The sequence below is a fragment of the Trichomycterus rosablanca genome, chromosome 9 (genome assembly GCF_030014385.1).
Source record: "Trichomycterus rosablanca isolate fTriRos1 chromosome 9, fTriRos1.hap1, whole genome shotgun sequence".
In the NCBI taxonomy this organism is placed as follows: Eukaryota; Metazoa; Chordata; class Actinopteri; order Siluriformes; family Trichomycteridae; genus Trichomycterus; species Trichomycterus rosablanca.
Genome location: NC_085996.1, coordinates 11,163,046 through 11,189,146, shown reverse-complemented (window position 1 = coordinate 11,189,146; position 26,101 = coordinate 11,163,046). Strand labels below are relative to the sequence as shown.

Genomic DNA, 26,101 nt, shown 5'->3' with positions numbered 1-26,101 from the left:
GACATTCCAATTCATGCCAGAGGGGTGTGGTAGGATTGAGATCAGGGCTCTGTGCGGGCCACTCGAGTTCCTTCACATCAGACAGGTCAAACATTGTGCACAGCTGAGAACAAAGCACAAAGGTAGAAAGTTGTTTTTACCAGTAATTGAGTGTCATTAGTTAACAGTTAACCATTAACCGATGATTTAAAAGTCCAGATAACCAAATTGGAAAAGACAGCTATGCTTGGACGAATTTAAGTAGAGGAACAGGACGGCCTGCAACAAGATGGCTGGATACGATTAGTGGAATAATGAGTGAACCTTTAGGGGGCCTGAAGACCTGAACAGAAGAGGTGGTTGTTGTTCTGGAGAAACATTATCCATGTGGTCGGCAGAAGTCGTAATTGACTTGACAGCACTTAATGATACAGTTAAACGTGCTAATCAAGATGTAACGGGTATGGTAAAGCTGAATATGGATGGATTGGTGCCTTGTCCAGGGTATTCCTGCCTTGCACCTAGTGTTTTCTTTTGGAACTGGACCTACTTCTACCTTGACCAAGATAAAGCAGTTCACAGACTAGTCACAGAGTCTGTACCATTATCCATCAAGCTTCCATCCTGTGTATTTTTGGCAACAGTTCCTTAAAGTAAATGCCCATGCTGTGGTTGTAGACCTCTGAGATCTTATAGCTTCAGAAGCTTATCATTTATCCAGCGCTTTATTCATTATCTTTTATCTCAGGTTTCCCCGATGAATACTCTTTCGCCTGAAGTCCTGCCAGTTTGTACTTTAAAAGCAATGTGAGAGTTCACAGAGTCCTGCAGATACTGTTACTGTATCAGCTTGAGGTTGCTCTGAGTTCATTTTCTCAGGTCTGATGTCATTCTTTGGCAGCGTCTTTAGTAAGAGGTAAAATAGGGGAACCAAATTAACTCCTTTCTTTTTGATTTGCTCTGTGGTCTGGAGAGTCTGTCACACTGGGATGTTTTACTAGCAGACACTTAGGACCAGAAGCCAGAAGGTATTACATTTCAATTCCTATTCTCTTGTACCTTACCATATTTAGATGTTTGGAAAGATGGGCTTCAAATTTACTCCGTAGGGGCGAACGTACGAATTTAAGTCTGAATGTGTAGGATGTCAGGTTGTTTTCACACACATTAGTACACTATATAGCCAAAAGTATGTGAATACCTGACCATGAGCTTGTTGGACATCCCATTATAATGCCTTGTGGATCCTCACCACTCTTGGCTATAACGGTCTCCACAAGACTCGACCATCAGGTGGTGTAACGATCGAAAACGCAAGCCGTTACACAAATACTAAGTGGTCCTACTGACCTGGCCAGTCACTCAAATAACAGTTGGTTGTGTCTAAGGAAGGGAAGGTTGGATCAGGATCCTGCCTGGTTGAGATGCCAGAATGAGAAGTCAAAGTACATATTGGGCAAGATGTGACTCTTCGGACAAGATCTGGCTCTTCATGTGCCAAATTGTCTGCTTGTGGGTAATGCAAGCAGGCGATGAAATTATACTTTAGTAAATGACTGAATCTATAAACGGCCATGATGTTCATGTCCCTTCCAATTGTGTGTAACCTTCAACAGTGAAATTAACTATTTTATATCTAAGGTGCTGGTTAACAATCAACTTTGGGTCGCTTTCAGTGTGTGGGCCTAAGCTGTTCTATACCTAACTTGGAGAGTATCTTGCCAATAAGTTATTTATGGGTGGGATAAATTAGCCGCTGTAACGTGACAGGCTTTTCAAGTTTTGTTTGCTCAAGCTACCTGTATTGTCATATTGTCAAATCTAACTAAGCTTTGATGTTCATATTCTTTTAAAATATGTGTTTGGTAAGCGCTGTGGAATGGGAGTTATTTCTAAAGGCTGCTACCAGCTAGGCTTAGTGTGTAAGGTGTGTATATGTGATTGAGAAAAATAATGTTTCCTCCTATGTACCTTGTAGGCTTTTGTACCAGATCCACGATTCATTAACTATTTTATTCTTGGTGTCACACGTCAGTCAGGCTCTTTTTATGGGTATTAGAGTTTGACCGGAACAGATAGGCTTGCAGCTTGTCAATCTTTAAACTCTGTAAAATATGTGGAACGAGTGCCGTGGTTAGGTATTGTAGGAATCTGCTGATGTGTGCAAAAATTAGGGTGCTAAACTGAAGTCCATCTTATACACACAGCAATCATCTAGAAAAAATAGGAATTAAGCAAAAAAAAAAACAAAAAAAAACATTTCTTGATATAATACTAACACCAAACTATATTTATCTGTTGTATTGTGTTGCAAAAGTGCTGAAGTACTGAAAAGACTAGGAATGTCAATAATTAACCGGTTAACTGACAAAGATGTCATTGTTTGATTATTGCTGTAGGTTAAAAATGTAATTTAAATTCATTTCCAACATCTGATGGTTAGTTTAAATTCAAAGCGCAGCTACAGTGTGTAAGAATGCTGATTTGAAACAAATCCTCACCCACTCATGTACAGCCAAATTTGGAATTTCCTGTCTAAACTATCTTGTGCATTTATATAGTTTAAATAATAATCAAAAGCTATTACACATTAAAATCAGTGATGTAAACACTGATGCCGCTTGACGGTACTATGAAGTCTTCATGTTAAAATGGGACTTTGGGATTTGTCTGCAACATTTTTCTATTCTTTATTTTTTAATTAATTATTTCTTGTTGCAAAAATGGTTTGGATATTTTGCATCACGTCCCATTATAAAGATCATTGTTTAGGAACTACACAAATGAAAAGGACTTAATTTACTTACTGCGTCTCTTGTAATTGACTGTTCGTCACTGACCTTGTGTAAAATCTACATTCATAGTGCTGGATTAGTCCCACTGGTTACTGTTCTGCATTACTTGTTAAGCAGTTACTTTATCAATAAAGCATATAAGCTCGCTGATTATCAGTTAATTGTCGATTTTGTTTTGTTTAATGTGTACACAGATCATTTTAAAACCATCCTGACCATATTGTCAGTCTCTGCTACTGATAAACTTCATATATCCAATTAATAAATGGGGTCTGTCTGTAAACCAAGTGAACTGCCTTGCTGCCTACTGCCTACCTAGGCAGCTGCCTAAGTAGAGATGATTCTTATAAGATATCGAAATCATGAGGCAGATTATTTAGACACACTACTTTGACAGCGATTATGGTGGTTACATCACCACAGTTTTTGCCTACTAAGCTAACACAATTAGCCTCAAGAAATTTAAACCAGTGGGCTCAGGTGGCACAACCTGCTAGCATGCCAGGTAACATCGTCCTCTGTGTACTGAAAAAGATTAAATTGTCACTGACAAGCCTGAATTTGCAAATTAATTATACTTGCACACCTTAATACAAATAAAAAATCTATGAGAATTTATTTACATTTGAAAAGAACTCCATTAGTTGCTCTGCATTCGTCCGCCATATTTGTCGTTCTTTGTGAGAAAAGTTGTGCTGCAATGAATGCTGGGATTGCCTTCACCGCTAAGGAAGCATCAGATGCTCCCTCGTAATTCAGTCAGAATATAGCTCAGAAATAAGGCACCTCAGTAGGCAGCATTTTAAGGTATCTGAGAATTTAGCTCTTCTCGGAAGCTTGCAGGATGACGTAAAATGCGTCTATGTAGAGAGCTCACTAGGTTTTCTGATGGACCCCATGGAGATGATATAAACCTGGCTGTTAGGTTTTTGCCACATGTAAGGTCTTATCAAAACAAAAAGCTTTGCTTCGTTCAGGCTGCAAGAAGGTTTGTTTAGCACTTTTTATGTCTAGAAAAATCAGAGTACTTTTTAGTTTGGTGACTAGTGGTAGCCTAGTGGTTAAGGCACTGGACTAGTAATCGAAAGGTTGCTGGTTCAAGCCACACCACTGCCAGGTTGCCACTGTTGGGCCCTTCATAAAGGCCCTTAACCCTCAATTACGTAGACAATATACTTTCACCGTGCTGTAAGTCGCTTTGGGTAAAAGCGTTTGCTAAATGCCAAAAATTTAAATGTATAGAGGTCTGACTCTAGAGCATGGCTGTAGGATCATTTTTTTAAATATAATTTCAGAGCCTTTGTAATGATCTTGCCTTTCTCCAGATCTATATTTTCCTTAGGATTACATACCTGACTTGTTTGAAAGCTTCTTTGACTTCATTTTAATGTGTGGTGTCCAGAGAACAGTCTCTACCATACTGAAAGACCTCACAAAGAAGACACAGGCGGTAACTGTGTCAGATCAAGGCTAGATCGAAGACTAAAAATAACACTGTGCATAAATGTGGCAGTTTTATGAGGCTGTGGTAGCTCAACGTTTAAGATACTGAGCTAATAATCAGAAGGTTGCTAGTTTGAGCCACCCTGCTGCCAAAATCTGACTGTTGGACCCCTGAGCAAGGCCCTTAATCCACAGTTTCTTAAATTGTATAAGGTCACAAATGTTGGTCGCTTTGGATAAAGTCGTCTGCTGAATGTCATAAATGTAAACACAATCAGTAAAATATAAAATAGTTTAGGGAGTGAAATACATATTTAAGCTACTAAATGATCTATTATTAAAATCCTACAGATAAAAAATTATACAATTATTTATTTTTCTTTTTTAGTTCTGACTTCAGTGGTAGGTCACAAAATTTTGTGCTGTTTCCTGACCAGTCTTTTGCTTTGAAGGTAGGGAAATGATGTCTGCTGGGTGTGACTTTCCATGGAATGCTCTAAGGTAGGTTCTTCAGCCTCCCTCAGTAAAGGTGTGGCTGAAAATAGTATTCAAATGATTTTCAGTCCAAATGTTTTTAAGCCGTGTACGAGTCTAACTTCAAAGGTTAAAATGTGAAACAAAGAGCTGTAATAGCACTCTGTGATGACGGCACACTGTGGCACAGGTTACGCCCGACTAAATGCCCCAAAAATTGTTTAATTAAAGAGTAACGTAACTGGTAATGTGACAGAGAAACGGCAATTACAAACCAGAAATAATCTGAAATAATGTGCTGCGGTTCGAACCCCAGGTGGAACCCCTATCGTCCAAAGACAAAATTACCCTAGGTATGAGTGTCTGTGAATGTGTTTGCCCTGTAATGGACTGCTGACCTGTTCAGGATGTTTCCTACCTCTCGCCCAGTGAACTGGACCCACCGTGACTGAATGTAACCCAGTAGCCGTCTTCCAATCTGCAGTTTACTGTGACAGACGCAAATAACTGGTGCAGAAATCATGTGACTGCATTCACAACCATTATTGGAATCACAAATAAAATGTAATTTATTGCTTTTTTATAGACTGTTTAAATCGTATCTGTGTGTCTGACTGAACAAACTCTGAAAGCACTGGCTGTACGATGGCTGACTCTGTGCTCTGACCCCAGCAAAGAAAGAATTTCATTGTACTGTACAACTGTATATGTATATATGACAAATAAAGTATATCTATCTATCTAAGATAGACTGATCAATTGACTCTTTGCCAACATCCATACATTCCTCTTCATCCCAGAGGTGTTGAATAGGGCTCAGGGCTTCCACGGCTTTATGCTTGTCAGTGCATTTCTTTTGGACTTTGCAGTCAGGCTGAACAGACAAGGGCAGGTCTATAGAACATCATTTTATACTGAAGTAAGTTTGCTCAGGCCCAGGTGGATCTTCCGCCACCATACTTTACAGGTAGAATTTACTATGTCTTTGACCAACCCAGGTTTATTTATTGGACTGGCAGATAGCAAAGCATGGTTTATTATTTCAGAGAATTCCTTTTCAATGGGAGCAATCCAGTGTGATTTGCACCACTCTAGTCAATGCATGGAGCAGTACATAGCTTGGTTTGTTGTATGGCTGCTTAGACATGGAAACCCAACCCATGATGCTCCAAATGGACAGAGAAAAGTCCACCTGGAAAAGGTACACCTGGTCATGTCGGTACCATTCATTCATTCATTCATTCAGTCATTTATTGACTTGTTTTACCACCGCTTTATTCTACTCAGGGTGGCGGTGGGTCCATTTCACTTGGTGAGAGGTAGGAATTGGCCAGTCCATCACAGGGCAAACACACTAACACACAAACACACCTGGGGCATTTTAGAATCCTCATTTAACCCTGACTGTATTTCTTTGGACTTTGGGAGCTCCCGGAGGAAACCCACGCACACACGGGGAGAAAGGAAACAGAATTTTACCCAGGACCTTCTTGCTGTGAGGTGGCAGGGCTACCCACCGAGCCACCGTGCCGCCTGTCTGTACGATGGTTATTTATTTTCATTTAAATTAACAAAAAGTTCTGAGACATACAAATAATTATGAATAAAACTGAAGGTCAAATGGAAAGCAAAACATTCTTAATAGATGTTTCAGGGGGTGGCGTGGTGGCTCAGTCACCTCACAGCAAGAAGGTCCTGGGTTTGATCCCCAAGTGGGGCGGTCCGGGTCCTTTCTGTGTGAAGTTTTATATTTGATCATTTTGGCAAATTGTAAAGCTTCTCCTCAGCAGCAGGAAGCTCTAGAACATTTGTATTCGAACCATGTAAACAATTTGTTTGCTCTTTAAGTATATTTTAGGATTTCTAACGGTGAACTATATGTTCTATAGTTGGTCTTGCTTTCTTTGAGGCTCTGGTGTTGTGAGATCATGTAGCTCTGAGCTCGTCTGGGTTCTTTGTTAACCCGGCCTTTGGTCCCATTGTCACCATGACATACCGCCACCTTTTGTGTTCAGCCAACTCAGTCTCTTGGTCACGTGAGTCCCATCCACCACAGAGTCTGCGCTCACGTGACCGTCTCGGCCAGCACAAAGTGTGCGGTCATGTGACCGCCCGACCAAAACAGTGAGTCCTCAGTGATCCCCTGCAACAATCCACGATTGTGTGGTGTGGAAGATGTGAGTGGGCCCAGAGCAGCATAACTTACTGGGATAACTGGGATGGCTCTTCTGGAGTCTAGCCTCGTTATGAGCCTGTAGAGGCTCCCTAGCTTGTTTTATACCACATTTATGTCATTATTTATTTATTTATTTTTTTCTCCTATTTTCTCCCAATTTAGTGTAGTCAATTTGTCTTCCACTGCTGGGGATCCCCGATTTTTTGCAGTTGAGGAGGGTATAGTGCTGCTCACGCCTCCTCCGACCCGCACGCAGCCCTTAACGGAACCCTTTTCCACCCATGCCTCTGCACAGGCACCGTACACAGCGTTCACATATTCTGGTCATCCCTCCCTGCAGGCACTGCTTATTATTATTATTATTTTTTTTAAAATCGTTTTTCTCCCCATTTTCCTCCTGATTTAGCGTACTCAATTTTGTCTTTCGCTGCTGAGAAATTCCAGATCGCTTCCGAGGAGAGCACGTCGCTGTACATGCCTATTTCGACACGTGCACAGCCCTCCTCTTCTCGCCCCTGCATTCTGTACAGGTGTCTCTTCTGCCAATCACGGTCCTTACACAGCTTATGAAGACCCACCCACCCAAACATAGTCCGCCCCCACCCTGCAGATACAGTGGCCAATTAGTATCTGCTGCAAGCACTGCCAGTTATGCACACTAGATGGCACCCAGCCGACCGGTGGCAACACCGAGTTTCGAACCGGGGAGTTCAGAAACTCTGTGCTGGTGTGCAAGCGGAATATCCCGCTGTGTCACCTGGGTGCCTGCACTGCTAATTATGCCCACTAGATGGTGCCCAGCCGACCGGTGGCAACGGCGAGTTTCGAACCGAGGAGTTCAGAATCTCGGTGCTAGTGGAATATCCCGCTGCACCACCTGGGCGCCGTCATTGTTATTTGTAATTTTCTTCTTTTAAATGAATTGTAAGAGTGACGTTATGCAACGAAGGTGTTTTAATAGTTTATGCTACAAAAAAATCTGAAAAATCATGATGGTAGCTTGAAGGTTACAAGACAAGCTCTGGAAGGGCTAAACCCGTAAGGTTCTGGCTGTTTTTAATTTAATGTAAATCCACTGAGAACTCTTAAACAGACAAATTAACTCATTTCCACACAGTTCTGGAGATTGTCACAGCTGGAACCAAGCGTCCCACTTAGGATCCGTTCCTCCGGGACGAGTTCCACCTATATTCGGATCATAATGTCTGTGAGGATGTGACCCTGCCGTGTTTGAATATGACAACGTCCAGCACCCAGATAGCCGAGAGCTGCACCTCCTGATTTGTTTAGCATGTTGTATTAGCATCATTTTCCGAAGCATTTATATTTGCATGTTCATTTATTCATGTGGCGGATGCTTTTAATGGACTCTGGGAGACTCTAATCCAAGCACAGAGGAGAGCAGTTAATGGTTTAGGGTCTTTTACAAGCAGCAAACACATGATCTCTGGCAGACCTTGGACTTACTAACTGATCACTAAAACAAATCCCTTTTCCACTTGAAAAGACACAAATGTTCCATAAAATGAGCAAATCATCATCAGCATCATCATAATCATCATAAGGTTTTACCTTCGTTTTACACTTGACAGAATGCCAATTCATTACACCCTAGACATAGCCAATCATGTCTATGTACAGGGGTTGGACAAAATAACTGAAACACCTGGTTTTAGACCACAATAATTTATTAGTATGGTGTAGGGCCTCCTTTTGCGGCCAATACAGCGTCAATTCGTCTTGGAAATGACATATACAAGTCCTGCACAGTGGTCAGAGGGATTTTAAGCCATTCTTCTTGCAGGATAGTGGCCAGGTCACTACGTGATGCTGGTGGAAGAAAACGTTTCCTGACTCGCTTCTCCAAAACACCCCAAAGTGGCTCAATAATATGTAGATCTGGTGACTGTGCAGGCCATGGGAGATGTTCAACTTCACTTTCATGTTCATCAAACCAATCTTTCACCAGTCTTGCTGTGTGTATTGGTGCATTGTCATCCTGATACACGGCACCGCCATTGGATGCACATGGTCCTCCAGAATGGTTCGGTAGTCCTTGGCAGTGACGCGCCCATCTAGCACAAGTATTGGGCCAAGGGAATGCCATGATATGGCAGCCCAAACCATCACTGATCCACCCCCATGCTTCACTCTGGGCATGCAACAGTCTGGGTGGTACGCTTCTTTGGGGCTTCTCCACACCGTAACTCTCCCGGATGTGGGGAAAACAGTAAAGGTGGACTCATCAGAGAACAATACATGTTTCACATTGTCCACAGCCCAAGATTTGCACTCCTTGCACCATTGAAACCGACGTTTGGCATTGGCACGAGTGACCAAAGGTTTGGCTATAGCAGCCCGGCCGTGTATATCGACCCTGTGGAGCTCCCGACGGACAGTTCTGGTGGAAACAGGAGAGTTGAGGTGCACATTTAATTCTGCCGTGATTTGGGCAGCCGTGGTTTTATGTTTTTTGGATACAATCCAGGTTAGCACCCGAACATCCCTTTCAGACAGCTTCCTCTTGCATCCACAGTTAATCCTGTTGGATGTGGTTTGTCCTTCTTGGTGGTATGCTGACATTACCCTGGATACCGTGGCTCTTGATACATCACAAAGACTTGCTGTCTTGGTCACAGATGCGCCAGCAAGACGTGCACCAACAATTTGTCCTCTTTTGAACTCTGGTATGTCACCCATAATGTTGTGTGCATTGCAATATTTTGAGCAAAACTGTGCTCTTACCCTGCTAATTGAACCTTCACACTCTGCTCTTACTGGTGCAATGTGCAATTAATGAAGATTGGCCACCAGACTGGTCCAATTTAGCCATGAAACCTACCACACTAAAATGACAGGTGTTTCAGTTATTTTGTCCAACCCCTGTAAATGCCCAACCAACCAGCCAGCAACATCCAGCATCATAGTGGGTGTAATTATATATACAATTAAACATTTTGCTTTATTAAATATATGTTCATATTTATTATATTTAAAATTATTTTCAATTAATTGTGGGGAGTTTTTTTTATGTATTTTTTTGCACCACCACAGTGACCAAAGAGACAGACTTCCCAAAATTACTGCCATTCACATTTTTTTGAGAAGTCGATCTATGCAAAGTAACCAGCCAGTGGGCACACCCTGTGTGAAAGGGCATTTCCTTTACATACCATTCACCATTCCCTACAGAAAAGACCCGTGCACAAGAAGCACAGTAATCAGGTTCATTACCCCTAATTGTACCTTATACTGTATGCACCTTGAATATTCCAAAGCATTTTGGCATGTGCTTTATTATTATTAACTTCATTGTTGTTGGATAATTTGCTTCATGTTGCTACTGTCTGTTAAAATTGCTTTGAGGCATGTCCTTCAACACCTTTCTGATTCCAGAAAAAAAACAATAAATAAATCACACAAATCAAACATTGTGTCATGGCTGAAAGGAACTGATGCCAGGAGGAATTCAAGTAAGGTTAGATACTGATGCTGGACGAGGCAGCCAATAGACGACCAAAGGTGTTGTTTGGTTGGGATCAAGCTTTTGTGCAGGCCACTGGAGTTCCTCCACGCCACACTCGTCAAACCAACTAAATGGACATTGCGTTATGCACAGGGACCCAGTCGTGTCGGAACAGGAAAAGTCGGAAGCATAAAATTTGTTAGCATGTTAGCAGTGGGTGTGGCTGAATGAGCTGAACTTAATCATTATGAGAGGTATCTACACACACTTTTGGTGTACATACTGGATTGACATCAAGCTCAGTTTCTAAAAAGAGAGGAATTATAATAAATACACATTTTTATTAATGTTGTTATTATGGACAAAATTTGTATGTTTATTATATTTGTAATGATTATTTTTTGGAGTGTAGGGGCTTATAATTATTATAATAACAGGACCGTAAGGACAGTATTATAATCACACTAAACAGTATCAATCAATTTCCTCGGCTTCTTCCCTTTAGGGAAGTACACTTAACAGTATATGGATTCGTAAATAATATATTTATACAGGCTATTTGAATTCTGTATAACGTTTATGTAGCAATATTTTCATTCATTCATTTTATTTTATTTTCAGTTTTACCACCACTTTATCCTGGTCAGGGTTGCAGTGAGTCTGGTTTTCTTTGAATTACTGGGCACAGTGCAGGATCTCAGCAAAGTACGCCAGTCCATCTCTGGGTCGACAGCACCGCTGGGGATTAGAACCTTGGATTCCAGCAGTAATAGACTAGCACAATTTACAACTGTGCCCACCAAGCATCTGCTGTTATATTTAAAAAAGTAAAATATTAAAATATTAAAATATTTTTAAATATACTTAAAACTGTAAATATACTTAAAACTGTAATAAAAATAATTGATACTGGACCCTCCCCAGCAGGTTCATTATGACCAAGAGACATTAGGTGTTGTAATATTACTGGATACCAAGCCCCCCCCCCCCCCCCCCACACACACACACCCTACTAAATCTAGCAGTGATATACAGTGTATCTCAAAAGTGAGTACACCCCTCACATTTCTGCAGATATTTAAGTATATCTTTTCATGGGACAACACTGACAAAATGACACTTTGACACAATGAAAAGTAGTCTGTGTGCAGCTTATATAACAGTGTAAATTTATTCTTCCCTCAAAATAACTCAATATACAGCCATTAATGTCTAAACCACCGGCAACAAAAGTGAGTACACCCCTAAGAGACTACACCCCTAAATGTCCAAATTGAGCACTGCTTGTCATTTTCCCTCCAAAATGTCATGTGATTTGTTAGTGTTACTAGGTCTCAGGTGTGCATAGGGAGCAGGTGTGTTCAATTTAGTAGTACAGCTCTCACACTCTCTCATACTGGTCACTGAAAGTTCCAACATGGCACCTCATGGCAAAGAACTCTCTGAGGATCTTAAAAGACGAATTGTTGCACTACATGAAGATGGCCAAGGCTACAAGAAGATTGCCAACACCCTGAAACTGAGCTGCAGCACAGTGGCCAAGATCATCCAGCGTTTTAAAAGAGCAGGGTCCACTCAGAACAGACCTCGCGTTGGTCGTCCAAAGAAGCTTAGTGCACGTGCTCAGCGTCACATCCAACTGCTGTCTTTGAAAGATAGGCGCAGGAGTGCTGTCAGCATTGCTGCAGAGATTGAAAAGGTGGGGGGTCAGCCTGTCAGTGCTCAGACCATACGCCGCACACTACATCAAATTGGTCTGCATGGCTGTCACCCCAGAAGGAGGCCTCTTCTGAAGTCTCTACACAAGAAAGCCCGCAAACAGTTTGCTGAAGACATGTCAACAAAGGACATGGATTACTGGAACCATGTCCTATGGTCTGATGAGACCAAGATTAATTTGTTTGGTTCAGATGGTCTCAAGCATGTGTGGCGGCAATCAGGTGAGGAGTACAAAGATAAGTGTGTCATGCCTACAGTCAAGCATGGTGGTGGGAATGCCATGGTCTGGGGCTGCATGAGTGCAGCAGGTGTTGGGGAGTTACATTTCATTGAGGGACACATGAACTCCAATATGTACTGTGAAATACTGAAGCAGAGCATGATCCCCTCCCTCCGGAAACTGGGTCGCAGGGCAGTGTTCCAGCATGATAATGACCCCAAACACACCTCTAAGACGACCACTGCTTTATTGAAGAGGCTGAGGGTAAAGGTGATGGACTGGCCAAGCATGTCTCCAGACCTAAACCCAATAGAACATCTTTGGGGCATCCTCAAGCGGAAGGTGGAGGAGCGCAAAGTCTCGAATATCCGCCAGCTCCGTGATGTCGTCATGGAGGAGTGGAAAAGTATTCCAGTGGCAACCTGTGAAGCTCTGGTAAACTCCATGCCCAGGAGAGTTAAGGCAGTTCTGGGAAATAATGGTGGCCACACAAAATATTGACACTTCAGGAACTTTCACTAAGGGGTGTACTCACTTTTGTTGCCGGTGGTTTAGACATTAATGGCTGTATATTGAGTTATTTTGAGGGAAGAATAAATTTACACTGTTATATAAGCTGCACACAGACTACTTTTCATTGTGTCAAAGTGTCATTTTGTCAGTGTTGTCCCATGAAAAGATATACTTAAATATCTGCAGAAATGTGAGGGGTGTACTCACTTTTGTGATACACTGTAGATAGATAGATAGATAGATAGATAGATGGATAGATGGATAGATGGAAAGATGATAGATAGATAGATAGATAGATAGATAGATAGATGGATAGATGGATAGATGGATAGATGGAAAGATGATAGATAGATAGATAGATAGATAGATGGATAGATGGATAGATGGATAGATGGAAAGATGATAGATAGATAGATAGATAGATAGATAGATAGATAGATAGATAGAAAGGTCATGTTACATGTATTCATTCAGTGAACTTCGGTAACCACTTACTTTGGGTGGATAATTCCTATCCATTTCCCTATTGTTATCTCTACTTTCTCTCTGACCAGTCATTTACACGCTGTAGTTTTATCTTATAACATCTGGGAGCCAGCGGCAATGCTTCTGAACAATCAAGTCTTCCCAAGACACACACACACACACACTCCAAGAACACTGACTGCTCATCCGACTGCATCTGTTTCCTTACTGCACTTTATATGGTAGCTGTAACCTTTGCTACTAGCACAATAAAATTATTTATTAACACATCATCCTTTCTTTTTATAGTGAAAGTGTTCTTAAATAGATTTACTTTTAACCTTTTTAAACCAATTTCCTGATTAGTTCTGAAACGTTCATAAGTCAAAGCAATCTGATCCTCACCATGACGGCATTTGGGTCTGTGTTTGAGGCAAAGTTATCCTACCCTCCTGTCTGTGTGTTTACTATATAATAGTAATAATAACAGGTCTATGGACACACCTCCTAATTATTACGTTCTCACAGACACACTGTAAATGATTGTTGGAAGCCTTTTTAGCAGTAAGTGGCCATGATTTTACAATGCTCTGATTTTAGAATCGTAAATGGTTTCAGTCGTATAGAGCCGTATGTACATGTCGGTTTGGATCTGTGCACCAGTTCTCCTTGGAAACTGTTCATGAGGAGCAGGAATCTGAACTCTGAACATTTTTACCATGGTCTGCCTCATTTCTTACCTTCTATAAACTTTAATGACTTTTTCAGCATCTGGCACATTTGACCAGTACAGAACATGTTTCTCAGAAGCTTGGGAAGAACTTTAGTGTCCTGCTGAGAAGGAGATCTTCTTTCTTAAAATCCAGACTGCTGCCCATTATATATCTATAAAAACCTGGAGAATACTGGAATACAGATCATGTAGCAAACTCTTACTCAGCCATTAAAAAAAAAAGAATACACACACTGATCAGCCATAACATTAAAACCACCTTCTTGTTTCTACACTCACTGTCCATATCATCAGCTCCACTTACCATATAGAAGCACTTTGTAGTTCGACAATAACTGACTGTAGTCCATCTGTTTCTCTGCATGCTTTGTTAGCCCCCTTTCATGCTGTTCTTCAATGGTGCCAGGACCACCACAGAGCAGGTATTATTTAGGTGGTGGATCATTCTCAGCACTGCAGTGACAATGACATGGTGGTGGTGTGTTAGTGTGTGTTGTGCTGGTATGAGTGGATCAGACACAGCAGCGCTGCTGGAGTTTTTAAACACCTCACTGTCACTGCTGGACTGAGAAAAGTCCACCAACCAAAAATATATCCAGCCAACAGCGCCCCGTGGGCAGCGTCCTGTGACCATTGATGAAGATCTCAAAGATGACCAACTCAAACAGCATCAATAGGTGAGCGATCATCTCTGACTTTACATCTACAAGGTGGACCAACTAGGTAGGAGTGTCTAATAGAGTGGACAGTGAGTGGACACGGTACTTAAAAACTCCAGCAGCGCTGCTGTATCTGATCCACAATTGGAAGAGTTTGGCCCAGCAATAAAGTGTTGTACTTGGGTTCTTCTTGGGATCTTTTTTTAAAACTCTATTTATTAAAAATAAAAAAAAATTCAAATCATATCACGTCACCTTCCGATGCATTTGTCCCAGCGTCGTACCAACTTTTTAATGCACCAATGCTTTCACATCATCATCACATGAAAATCCTCTTCCTCTTAAAGCTTCTTTGAGCCTCCAAAAATGTGGAAATCAGATGGAGCTAAATCCAGACTATAAGCTCTCTCTCTTGTCTCTTATTAAGTGAGTTTTAAGTCTCTGTGTTAGAGCCAGCACAGAGTCACATGACTTAAACTTTGTATCTTGTAATTCCAGTTAGCAAACCCAGTTAAATGGTTGTAGAATGAGTGTTAATGGTAACTAGTCTCTACAGTTATTAAATATTAAATTGTCTGTTGCTAGAAGGGCGTGCCAAATTACTCAACCTTTTATGAGAAGGAATTATTATTAGTTACTGAAAAACCTCCCAGTTACTGTAGCTTACTCTCTTCCATCTTCTTTCAAGGCTGTGGACTTTGATTTTTTATAAGGAGTGAATGACTTTACTGCAAGAAAAATGATTTAGCAGAGGCTATTCAAAATGACTTGCAATTCTGACCAAGCAAAGAGTTCAGGGACTTGCTCCAGGGTCCAACAGTGGCAACCTGACCATAGTGGAACTTAAAACTGATTCTATCTTGATTTATACTTCCGGGATTGAGCTGGTGGATAGGTGGGGTCATTCACCTCACACCACAAGCAATGTCATTTATATGTGCTGATTCATTTATTTCAGGATAAAGCTTGCTAACGTTCTGACCTAATGAGATTACAATAGATTTTTGTAGGGATATCTGTATCCCATAATAACCATCAATACAAGCGTCGATACTGGTCAAATAAGTCGGATTTGTATTCAATTTGATTAGAAATTTGTTTCTCATCAACGTTTTTAGGCAACAAAGGTCTCCTAAATAAATGCAGCTTACAAACTATCTTATACACCGTATTGCCAAATGTATGTGGACACCTGAGCACATGGCAATAAGACTGTTAGGGCTGTTAGGCGCCATCAGGTCTCTTGTGTAGTCCTCTGGAGTTCCTCTACAAATTGTCAAATGATGTCTTTAATGTGTTTATGACCCTTGCTTGGTGCCACAAAGGTGGAAGCATAACATTAATTTATAGAAATGATTTTTAAAAATCTTTATGCAGTCTTTATAAGTCTGTATTGCCAAAACATGAAAACTCAGAATGTCCACATACTTTTGGTTCTGTAGTGTAGCTTCCCACTTACAGTGGTAACAGTGGTAGCCTAGTGAGTAGAGCTTTGGGCTATCAATAGGTAGATTGTCGGTTCAAATCCAGGCTGTGCTTTGCAGCCATTGTTGGGCCCTTGCGCAAGGCCCTTAACACTGTCTGCTCCAGGGGTGACGTACAATGGCTGACCCTGCGCTCTGACCCAAACTTTCAAACAAGTGTCCTAAAAAAGATTAGGACACTTCTAGGGTGGCACGGTGGCTCGATGGGTAGCACTGTTCCCAGGCGGGGCGGTCCGGGTCCATGTTCTCCCCGTGTCTGCGTGGGTTTCCTCCGGGAGCTCCGGTTTCCTCCCACAGTCCAAAAAAAAAACCATGCAGTCAGGTTATTTGGACACACTGAATTGCCCTATAGGTGAATGGGTGTGTGTATCAATGTGTGTGTCTCTGCCCTGCAATGGACTGGCGCCCCATCCATGGTGTTACTGTGTGCTTTGTGGCCATTGAAAAGCTGGGATAGGCTCCAGCACCCCCCCCCCCCCCCAAGACCCTAATTGGATAAGGGGTTAAGAAAGTGAGTGAGGACACTTCTAACCAGAACAGAAAAATAGAAATGTCCAAAATATTGGAAACAGCAGTTTTTTGCATGTTTGGCTTCTACTTAAAAAGTAACTCTAGGCGCCCAGGTGGTGCAGTGGGATATTCCGCTAGCACACCAGCACAGAGATTCTGAACTCCTCGATTCGAAACTTGGCGTTGCCACCGGATGGCTGGGCGCCATCTAGCGGGCATAACTGGCAGTGTTCTGCTAGGGTGGGATGACCAGACTATGTGGGTGGGGTCTTCAAATGCTGTGTAAGGACCCTGATTAGCAGATAGAGAGGCGCCTGTGCAGAGCGCATAGGTGAAACAGGGTTCCACTAAGGGCTGCATGCGAGTCGGAGGAGGCGTGAGCAGCAATATACCCACCTCGACTGCAATCGGGGATCCCCCAGCAGCGGAAGACAAATTGACTACGCTAAATTGGGAGAAAATAATTTAATTTAAATAAATAAACTTTAAAAATCGTTAAAAAAATATGTACATATATAATAATAAGCAATTATAATTCATAATAAAGGGCTCATACACAATAGCTGGCACTGGCAGTAACAACGACGTGTCAAGTCAGTGCAGTTTGTTCGAAACTGGGACTAATTTAGGAACAGGTTATTTAAACTTTCAGCTTAGTTTTCTGTCGCACAGTTTTAGTTCAGGACTCGAGCTCTGCTCTCTAATTGGTGGGCTTACATATTGGACTGATGTGCCACCTTAGAGTTTATTACTGTATACAGTCTGATTTATTGTACTAGCGACCTCTGGTCGTCAAACATTGCAATTGCAGTAAATGGATAATGGATAATGCACCATCAGGTGCACCATCAGGTGCATTATCCATTATCCATCTACTGCAATTGCAATGTTTGTCAGTCTTTTTTTGCATGTCATGATGCATTGTTACATCCATCAGTCAACCCACCACAATAGTCGACATTCAGTAGCCTGACATTATCACGCAGGCAGATTAGAAAGCTAAATAAGCTTTATGTAGATCAGTCCGGTATCATTTAATGGTCTGTCCTAACGACACGCCGGTGCCAACATGACGTGTAAAACTTCACTTCTTGTCATTTATGTCACTGGGTGGAATAAATTGTCGAAGTGTATCTGCCAGGTACAGACTGCTGTCTGGAACATGGCTTATTCAAATACCAGCACAAAAAGCAACTCGCTTTCTGCTGCGTTACGTTCAGCAATGAATTTGTGTATGGAAATGTTTAGGGCTCAGTCTTGTTCAGAGAGCGAGTGAATGAATAAATAAATGAAATACTAAATCCTGGTATTAATCTGTTTATCTGGCATCCAGCAAGTTTTACAAACTCATGCTGACAAACAAATTATGGATCTTTCAAAAAGGTTCATTCTTGATCAGAGGTGCTTTACACAGACAGGTTTTGTTGGTGGTAAGCTTAAGTTACCTGACTAAAACAGTCCTAATTACCTGACTTTATCAGTAATAGTCCAAATACCCTTGACCTTAAGGAGTAATTTTCTTCTGACCACTGACACATATGCCTTTTGTTAAAGCAGATGACCAACAGTTAACTATCAGTAAACAAGCTTATAATGACTCAATAATAAATGCAACGTCCACAAGAATTTAGGCTTCATTGAATGCTTTAGCTGCTGGACACTATCTGACCACGTATATGGACAACAAAAAACAAATGTATTAAATAGAGTGACCACTATTTTATGTGATCTTTTCAGTTATAACAATAGCCACTCTTCTGAGAAGGCTTCTCATCAGACTTTGAAGTATGTCTTTGGGAATTTGTGCCCATTCAAGTTGAAAGAAAGCACATTTGCAGGGCTGGGTGCTGATGTTGGTCATGAAGCCTCAGTTGATGTTCTAGTTCATTCTAGAGCTGTTTGGTGGGATTTGTGAATGCCACTGGAGTTTCTTTAAACCAAGTTTTTCTTCTTTATAAACCTTGCTTTGGGCACAGGGGCACAGTCACTGAACAAGAAAGGGTCTTCCCTAACCTGTTGCTGCAAAGTTAGAAGCATATAATTTGCTTCATATAATTAATTGATTACACTTTTTAGGTATGGCTGAAACACATCAATTCAAACATTACAAAAGGTGCCCCATCACCTTGACTAAACAATGACTTTTGTCATTTATTCATTAATTAATAACATCCCTAATACAAAACATAATGGATTAAAATGTTTGTGTGTGTGTGTGTGAAGAAAGTAAAACTACTTCACATTTACCAACATAGCTGCACTAACTGCGTCTAAATTCAAGTTCAGCACAGTCTGTCTGCTAAGACTGCTATTTACCCGGTGGGGTGGATCATGAGTGCTGGGATTTAACCCCACGAGGCCTGAGTTATGCACCCCTTGTTGCAAAATGTGAGAAAAAAAAACATAGTAATGGTACCAGTACCCACTACTGGAAATTTCAGCTAAATGATCAAGGTTAAAGATTTCACAGACTTTCACAGTTCTAAAGTTAAAGCAGTGTGACACAGTCCTGATTCCAAATTCCTGAAGCCCTAGGGTCAGTCACTGTGCTGCTGTCCGGCTTGTTTTTGGTGTGTTTCGCAGAGAAACCGAGTGGCTTTTTGCTGAGGAGATAATGTGCTAATTGTCACACATGCCAGGCGGTTTTGGGCAAGCCTGAGCTGAATAATTAATAGCTGGCCTGGGATAATCCAAGTCTGATTCAGGCTGGAAGCTGGGGCCGCGCCAGAGTTCAGAGCTTTTGTGTTTGTAGGTACGGCGAACGTTAAGGGACAAATTTGAACACAGAAATGCCTAGTGGACTCATTTTTATATTTCTTGTGCTAATATGTTATTAGGGATTTATTTAACAGTAGATAAAATCAGTCTTTATTATCCAGAAGTGCTGAAATAAACCAGAATACTCACGAGTTTGGCTGTGTTCCAAATGGAATGATTTGATATTATATAGTGTATTTAGTAATTGCTCTGACATGCTATGTGGTTTGGGATGCAGCACTGTTTTTTAGAAAGTATGTGGACACCTGACCATGAGCTTGTTGGACGTCATATTCCAAAACCACGAGCCCAAAACCATGGCCATTATTATTGAGACTTCCTCCCCTTTTTTTTTGCAAATATAATATCCTCCACTCTTTTGGAAAGACTTTTCACAAGATGTGTGTCTGTGGGAATTTGTGTTTGCAATTGATGTTCCAGTTTATCCCAAGTGTATTCAGATGTGTTGTCGTCAGAGTTCTGCTCCTCTACACCAAACTCGTTAAACCACGTCCTTATGGATTTCACTTTATGGACTTTTGGTTCATTTTTGCTAAAAAATAAAAAATAAATAAAAAGCCACTTGATGAATGAAGACAATTACTATATGTAGAAATTTTTAAAATATATAAGGGTATTATGAGGGTTCTTCAAAAAATTTCAGCACTGTGTAAAACTCCATTTATTAAAAATTTCAAAAACAAATGACATCGCTTTTCTACATAGTCACCTTCCGATGCATTTTTCTCAGCGTCGTACCAACTTTTTAATTCCATCTGCAAAAAATGTTTTAGGTTGAGCGTGTAGCCACTGATGCACCGCTGCTTTTGTATCATCATCACCACATGAAAATCTTCTTCCCCTTTAAGCTTCTTTGAGTGTCCAAAAAGGTGGAAATCAGATGGCACTAAATCCGGACTATAAGCGTCTCTCTCAGTCTCTCAGTCTCTCAGACACGACCAATTACTACTCCTACCACCCTTACTGCTTCCAATGAAATATAAAAGTGTGGAAACTTTTTGAAGATCCCTCGTATAAGAATTTAAACACACTAAGCATGTGTCAGGTTATCTTGCTAATATAAAATCCATTTAATATTGGAATGTTCTGTTGCAGTGTGGTGAGATGGATGATGGGAAGCCGGTGTGGGCGCCTCACCCTGTTGATGGGTTCCAGCTGGGCACGATTGTGGACATTGGAGCTGACAGCCTTACCATCCAGCCCCTGACGGAAAGAGGAAAGGTGAGACTATGCTTTGACCTTTCTGTTAAATGAGCAGAATCACAATTTACACTACATTAATGTGTTTGGTCATACCCTTCATTGCAAAAAATGGAACAAACCAAGGCTTGAAATGGAAAAATGTAATGTTTTATCGATAGTTTAAAGAATTAAACAATGACACTCTAAGACCTTGACCCTCAGTAGTTTGAAACCATTTGCTGCTTTTGATAAAACAAATTGTTTACAAAAAAGCTAAAGGCATAAATTAAATTCTGTAATCTTTTAGTGCTCAAAAGTAAAATTGTGATAATGTTTAAAAGTTTGATATAAAATACAAAAGAGCAAAGGTGGTGGTGGCACCATATTAATATCCATTGTTTTGGAACGGGGTGTTCACCAAGCTTATTGTAAGGTGTCCAGATACTTTTGGCCATACAGTGTATGTCTCTGCTAATAATTTTATCTATAATAATCTATTTCTTTATAAGACTCACAGTTTGTCCAAGTAAGATTTTCCAAAGTCCAGCATTTATAGAGTCCACAAATGTACACTATGGTCAGAAGTATGTTGATATATTTTTATTATTACTATGTCTAGGTGATTTAGCCACACCTACTAACAGGTTAAAAAAATAATTATTTGAGCCGCTCAGGTGGCGCAGCGGTAAAAACACACACTAGCGCACCAGAGCTGGGATTTTGAATACATCATATCGAATCTCAGCTCTGCCATCCGGCTGGGCTGAGCGGCCACATATACAACGATTGGCCTGTTGTTCATATAGGGGTGGGGCATTAAGCCGGATAGGGACTCCCCGTAACTGATGCACTACGACCTCTGCTGGCTGATTGATGGCGTCTGCACAGAGGTCGGGAAAGAGTGCGGATCAGGTTGTGTCTCTCCGTACACACGGCTGATTTGCATATATGCACTCGCCTGGTGTGGGTGACGAGATGCATACGGCTGCTGCCCACATGTCGGAGGGGGCGTTGGTTTGCTTCGTTCTCCTCAAATCAGAGCAGGGTTTGGCATTAGTGGAGAGGAAGCGGGACGCAATAGGGCAATTGGACGCGCTAAAACGTTGGGGAAAAAAGGGGAGAAAATGCATAAATAAAATAAATAAATTTTAAAAAATGATTATTTGAAATACAGTTTATACAGACCTGGTTTGATCTGACCAACATCAGTACCTGACCTCATTTTTTGACCGAATTGGCTCATAACACCAAGACTTTCCAAAAGAGTGGAGACTGTTATAGCCATACAATATTGCATATGGTCAGTGTTGTTGGGTTCAGGTACTTACATAACTTTAGCATTAAAAGTGTTGCAATTGGCTCTTTTTTGTCTCCTGCATTTTATTCTACGTCACTTGTAGCCAACTCCTTGAATTGCTGGGGTTGTTGTCATAGTGACAAAATGATGACACCCTCATGCCACTGACGTCACCGGGCCGTGGTTCCAGACCTGCAGCACGGGCACATTTGCATGGAAAATTTGGAATTAGTTTAGGATTAGGCTCTGGCTCTGGAACAAACACAAATGCCTCATTGGTGGAGAAGTGGCTCATCTGGTGAAATCCTATACTGTGTTTTTCCCAAGTTATGTGTAAGATACAGTCTCTGCAGGGGGTTGTGGGACTACTCACCATGGATGAGTTACAATCTCAGCTGTGCTATCGACTTGCCAGGCGCCAACACGGACACAAGATTGGCTGTGTGTCTGCAGGGAGGAGGGGCAATGGTCAAGGAGGGATTCCTCAAGGTTGCAATGGAATATGACTAGATTGGGTAAAAGGGAAAGGAAAATGAAATACAGTGGTACCTTAAAACTCGATGTCAATTGGTTTTGGGAGTGGCATTGAGTTTTAAGGTATTTTTTCCCATAAGGATGTATGGGAAACCTGTTAATGCGTTCCATGGTCCCATGGAACTGCATATATATTAGGCTAAAATACATATATTTTTATACACTAAAATACAATTAAAGAACAGTAAAAAATACAATAAAACCTTCACTTTACCTTTACTTCTTTATTGTTTCTTATGCTTCTTAATTAATAGAGAAAACTTATGACCAGTACTAATTAAGAGAGGTTTAGTGTTTCGATGTCGTTAATACATTACGTCACATTAAGCTTTTTTAACGATAACTGTTTTATACTCTCTGAAAAGCTGTTTCTCACAATTTCTCAGAACCTCGAGCTGTAACACAAGTTTAAAAGTGAAATATTCGTCTCATATTCGCACTTTGATGACGTTTTACTGCACCACTCAAACCGAACGCTGAGCAAAGCAGCAGTCGCACATACGTTGAGTTTAAGGTAAATGTGGAGTTTAAGGGTACACATTTCTTGGTGAAGGGTATTGAGTTTCAAAGATGTTAAGCTTACAAGTTACAAGTTGAGTTACAAGGTTCCACTGTAAACAGATTGGTTGGGAATCCAGGTCTGGGCTTCTCTCTGACGCCTTTAAGATGCTTTTTAACTTCATTTTGACTGTTGTGTGGACATTAAACAGTAATGGATCTTTTTATTGCCTGTCCACACATGTTTGACCTGACAAGGTATTGAGTCTCAGGAGACTGTAGTTGGTATAAATGCCAATAGCTATAAAAGAAACATTGGTGAACATTTTAACACCACTAGTGTGGCAGCACCCGCTTCATGCAAGAATGAGCGATTGTGAGTAATGGCGTGAGAGAAGCATTACATCTGCCTCATGTGATGCTGGACGGATGTGCCTGGAGTGTCTGGCTCTGTTGGCTGGCACAGCATGAGAAGTGTTTACTAAGTGTGTGCCAACACATGGCAGGCACCATACTCAGAGAAAAGGACCAGGAGACCAAGACAGGGAGACTGAGGGAGGAAATAGAGGGAGAAAATAAGTACATGTCCTCACATCACCTCTTTTAATGATACAACAGCCCCAAAAAGCATTCAGTAATGGTACTATGTGACTGCCTTTGAGGGTTACATCAGTATGTAAGCCACCACACAGATCAGCTGCAGACCAAAGGAATGAACATGCCTGAAGGGGATAAAAATCAAGCATACTTCCTCACAATCTCCATATACAGACGTTTTTAATAGAATGGGTCGTATTAAAAAGCTTAGTGATTTAAAACACGCATTTACACAGATGAGGCATAACATTATGACCACCTTCCTAATATTGTGTTGGTCCCTCTTTTGCTGCCAAAACAGCCCTGACCTGTCAAGGCATGGACTTCACTAGACCCCTGAAGGTGTGCTGTGGTATCTGGCACCAAGATGTCAGCAGTAGATCCTTTAACTCCTGTAAGTTGTGAGGTGGGGCCTCCATGGATCGGACTTGTTTGTCCAGTACATCCCACAGATGCTCGATTGGATTGAGATCTGGGGAATTTGGAGGCCACGTCAACACCTCAAACTCGCTGTTGTGCTCCTCAAACCATTCCTGAACCATTTTTGGTTTGTGGCAGGGCGCATCATCCTGCTAAAAGAGACCACAGTCATCAATGCTTATGTAGGTGGTATGTGTCAAAGTAACATCCACATGGATTGGAGGACCCAAGGTTTCCCAGCAGCACATTGCCCAAAGCATCACACTGCCTCCACCGGCTTGCCTTCTTCCCACAGTGCATCCTGGTGCCATGTGTTCCCGGCTAAGCGACGTACACGCACCCGGCCATCAACGTGATGTGAAAGAAAACGTGATTCATCAGACCAGGCCACCTTCTTCCATTGTTCCATGGTCCATTTCCGACGCACACGTGCCCATTGTTGGGGCTTTCGGGACTGGTCTGCGGCTATGCAGCCCCATACGCAACAAACTGCGATGCTCTGTGTATTCTGACACCTTTCTATCAGAACCAGAATTAACTTTTTCAGCACTTCTTACATTATAAATAAAAAAAGTGCTCTACGATAAAAAGTGCTCTATTATCCAAGACCCCGTGGATAATAGACCTGGTTGGTAATCAGCTTGTAATCAGATGAGCTGTGTTGGCTGTGCAGATTGAATTATACATGTAAACAGGAGCTGTGGAGAGTGTGAGACATTACTAACCTCAGAGAGCCCTCAGGTCCTGTTACACAACATGCATGGACAAAAATGCGAATGCTTTCCAAATTATTCAGCAGAAGCAAGTGTAAGCGAAGTGCATCTAGCCTAAACGTACATTATTTCATAAGTGCCAGCACAGAGGATTCCTGGATTATTATATTAGTGCCCTCGTAGTATGCACCCTAAAATGATATATTATGTATTGTGCTTCTTTGCCCTTTAATTGGGTTTGGTTATGGGGTTAAGTGGCTGGAATGCAGCACATATTGACCTTTTTGTAACTATAAATGACAACGTTTATTCTCTCACTCACTGTCTTAACCGTTATCCAATTAGGGTCGCGGTGCTGGAGCCTATCCCAGCTTTTCAATGGGTCAAGGCACACAGTAACACCCTGGATGGGGCACCAGTCCATCGTAGGGCAGACACACACACACACACACACACACACACAAACACACCCATTCACCTTTAGGGCAATTCAGTGTCTCCAATTAACATGTTTTTGGACTGTGGGAGGAAACCGGAGCTCCCAGAGGAAACCCACGCAGACACGGCGAGAACATGCAAACTCCACACAGAAAGGACGCGGACCGCCCCGCCTGGGGATCGAACCCAGGACCTTCTTGCTGTGAGGCGACAGTGCCCCAGCGTTTATTCGTTAAACTTATTAAAAATCTACTCTGTGACCTCTGTACTTTTGCCCAGAACATGGCAAATGCTGATCAGTTTTCAAAATTTCTTCACGACCACTGGTGTTCTCCACTTTATGTCTGTGTCCATGCGAAAATAGGGCTTTTTGAACATTGTTTGAAACTTGCAATTGCAAAAACATACAATCATAATAATTAGTAAAGCAAGACAACACTAATCTGCACAGTAAGCTACAATCTTAATGTAGATTTACATTTTCTGCATTTAGCAGACGCTTTTGTCCAAAGCGACTTACAGCACCGTGACAGTATATTGTTTAAGCAATTGAAGTTTAAGGGCCTTACTCAAGGGCCCAAAAGTGGCAACCTGGCAGTGGTGGGGCTTGAACCAGTTACCTTTCAATTACTAGTCCAGTACCTTAACCACTAGGCTACAACTGCCCATTGTGGATTGTTCCTGTTCACCTTCATACATCTAATCCTGTTTTTTAAGGTACATCATGGGTGCTTCTAATAAACTGCACACTCTTACTCTGTGTATGCACTATATCTGAGATTGTTTTAGGGTTAGGGTTCTGTGGATGTTCATTTTCATAATTAGCATCTAATTTCCTAACACCACTTTTGTTCTGTGTTGCAGACTTTTCTTGCTTCGGTTAGTCAGGTGTTCCCTGCTGAGGACGATGTCAACAAACATGTTGATGACAACTGTAAGTGTCAACTTTGTTTTTTGTGTAAAACTGTGTTTCATCTAGATCTACTTTTAGTTTCTAATATTAACAAC

At 41.4% G+C, this 26,101-nt stretch overlaps 1 protein-coding gene across 5 annotated transcripts in view; it reads left to right on the top strand.

Annotated features, from left to right (window-relative positions):
• Positions 1–26,101, top strand: part of myo6a (myosin VIa) — a 128,464-nt gene that overhangs the window by 7,662 nt on the left and 94,701 nt on the right. For all 5 annotated transcript variants that reach the window (XM_063001872.1, XM_063001871.1, XM_063001870.1 and 2 more), the window contains exons 2-3: positions 20,510–20,635; positions 25,958–26,027. In XM_063001872.1, coding sequence (XP_062857942.1) covers positions 20,519–20,635; positions 25,958–26,027 — 187 coding nt within the window. In that variant the 5' untranslated portion in view covers positions 20,510–20,518. The remainder of the gene's footprint in view (positions 1–20,509; positions 20,636–25,957; positions 26,028–26,101) is intronic.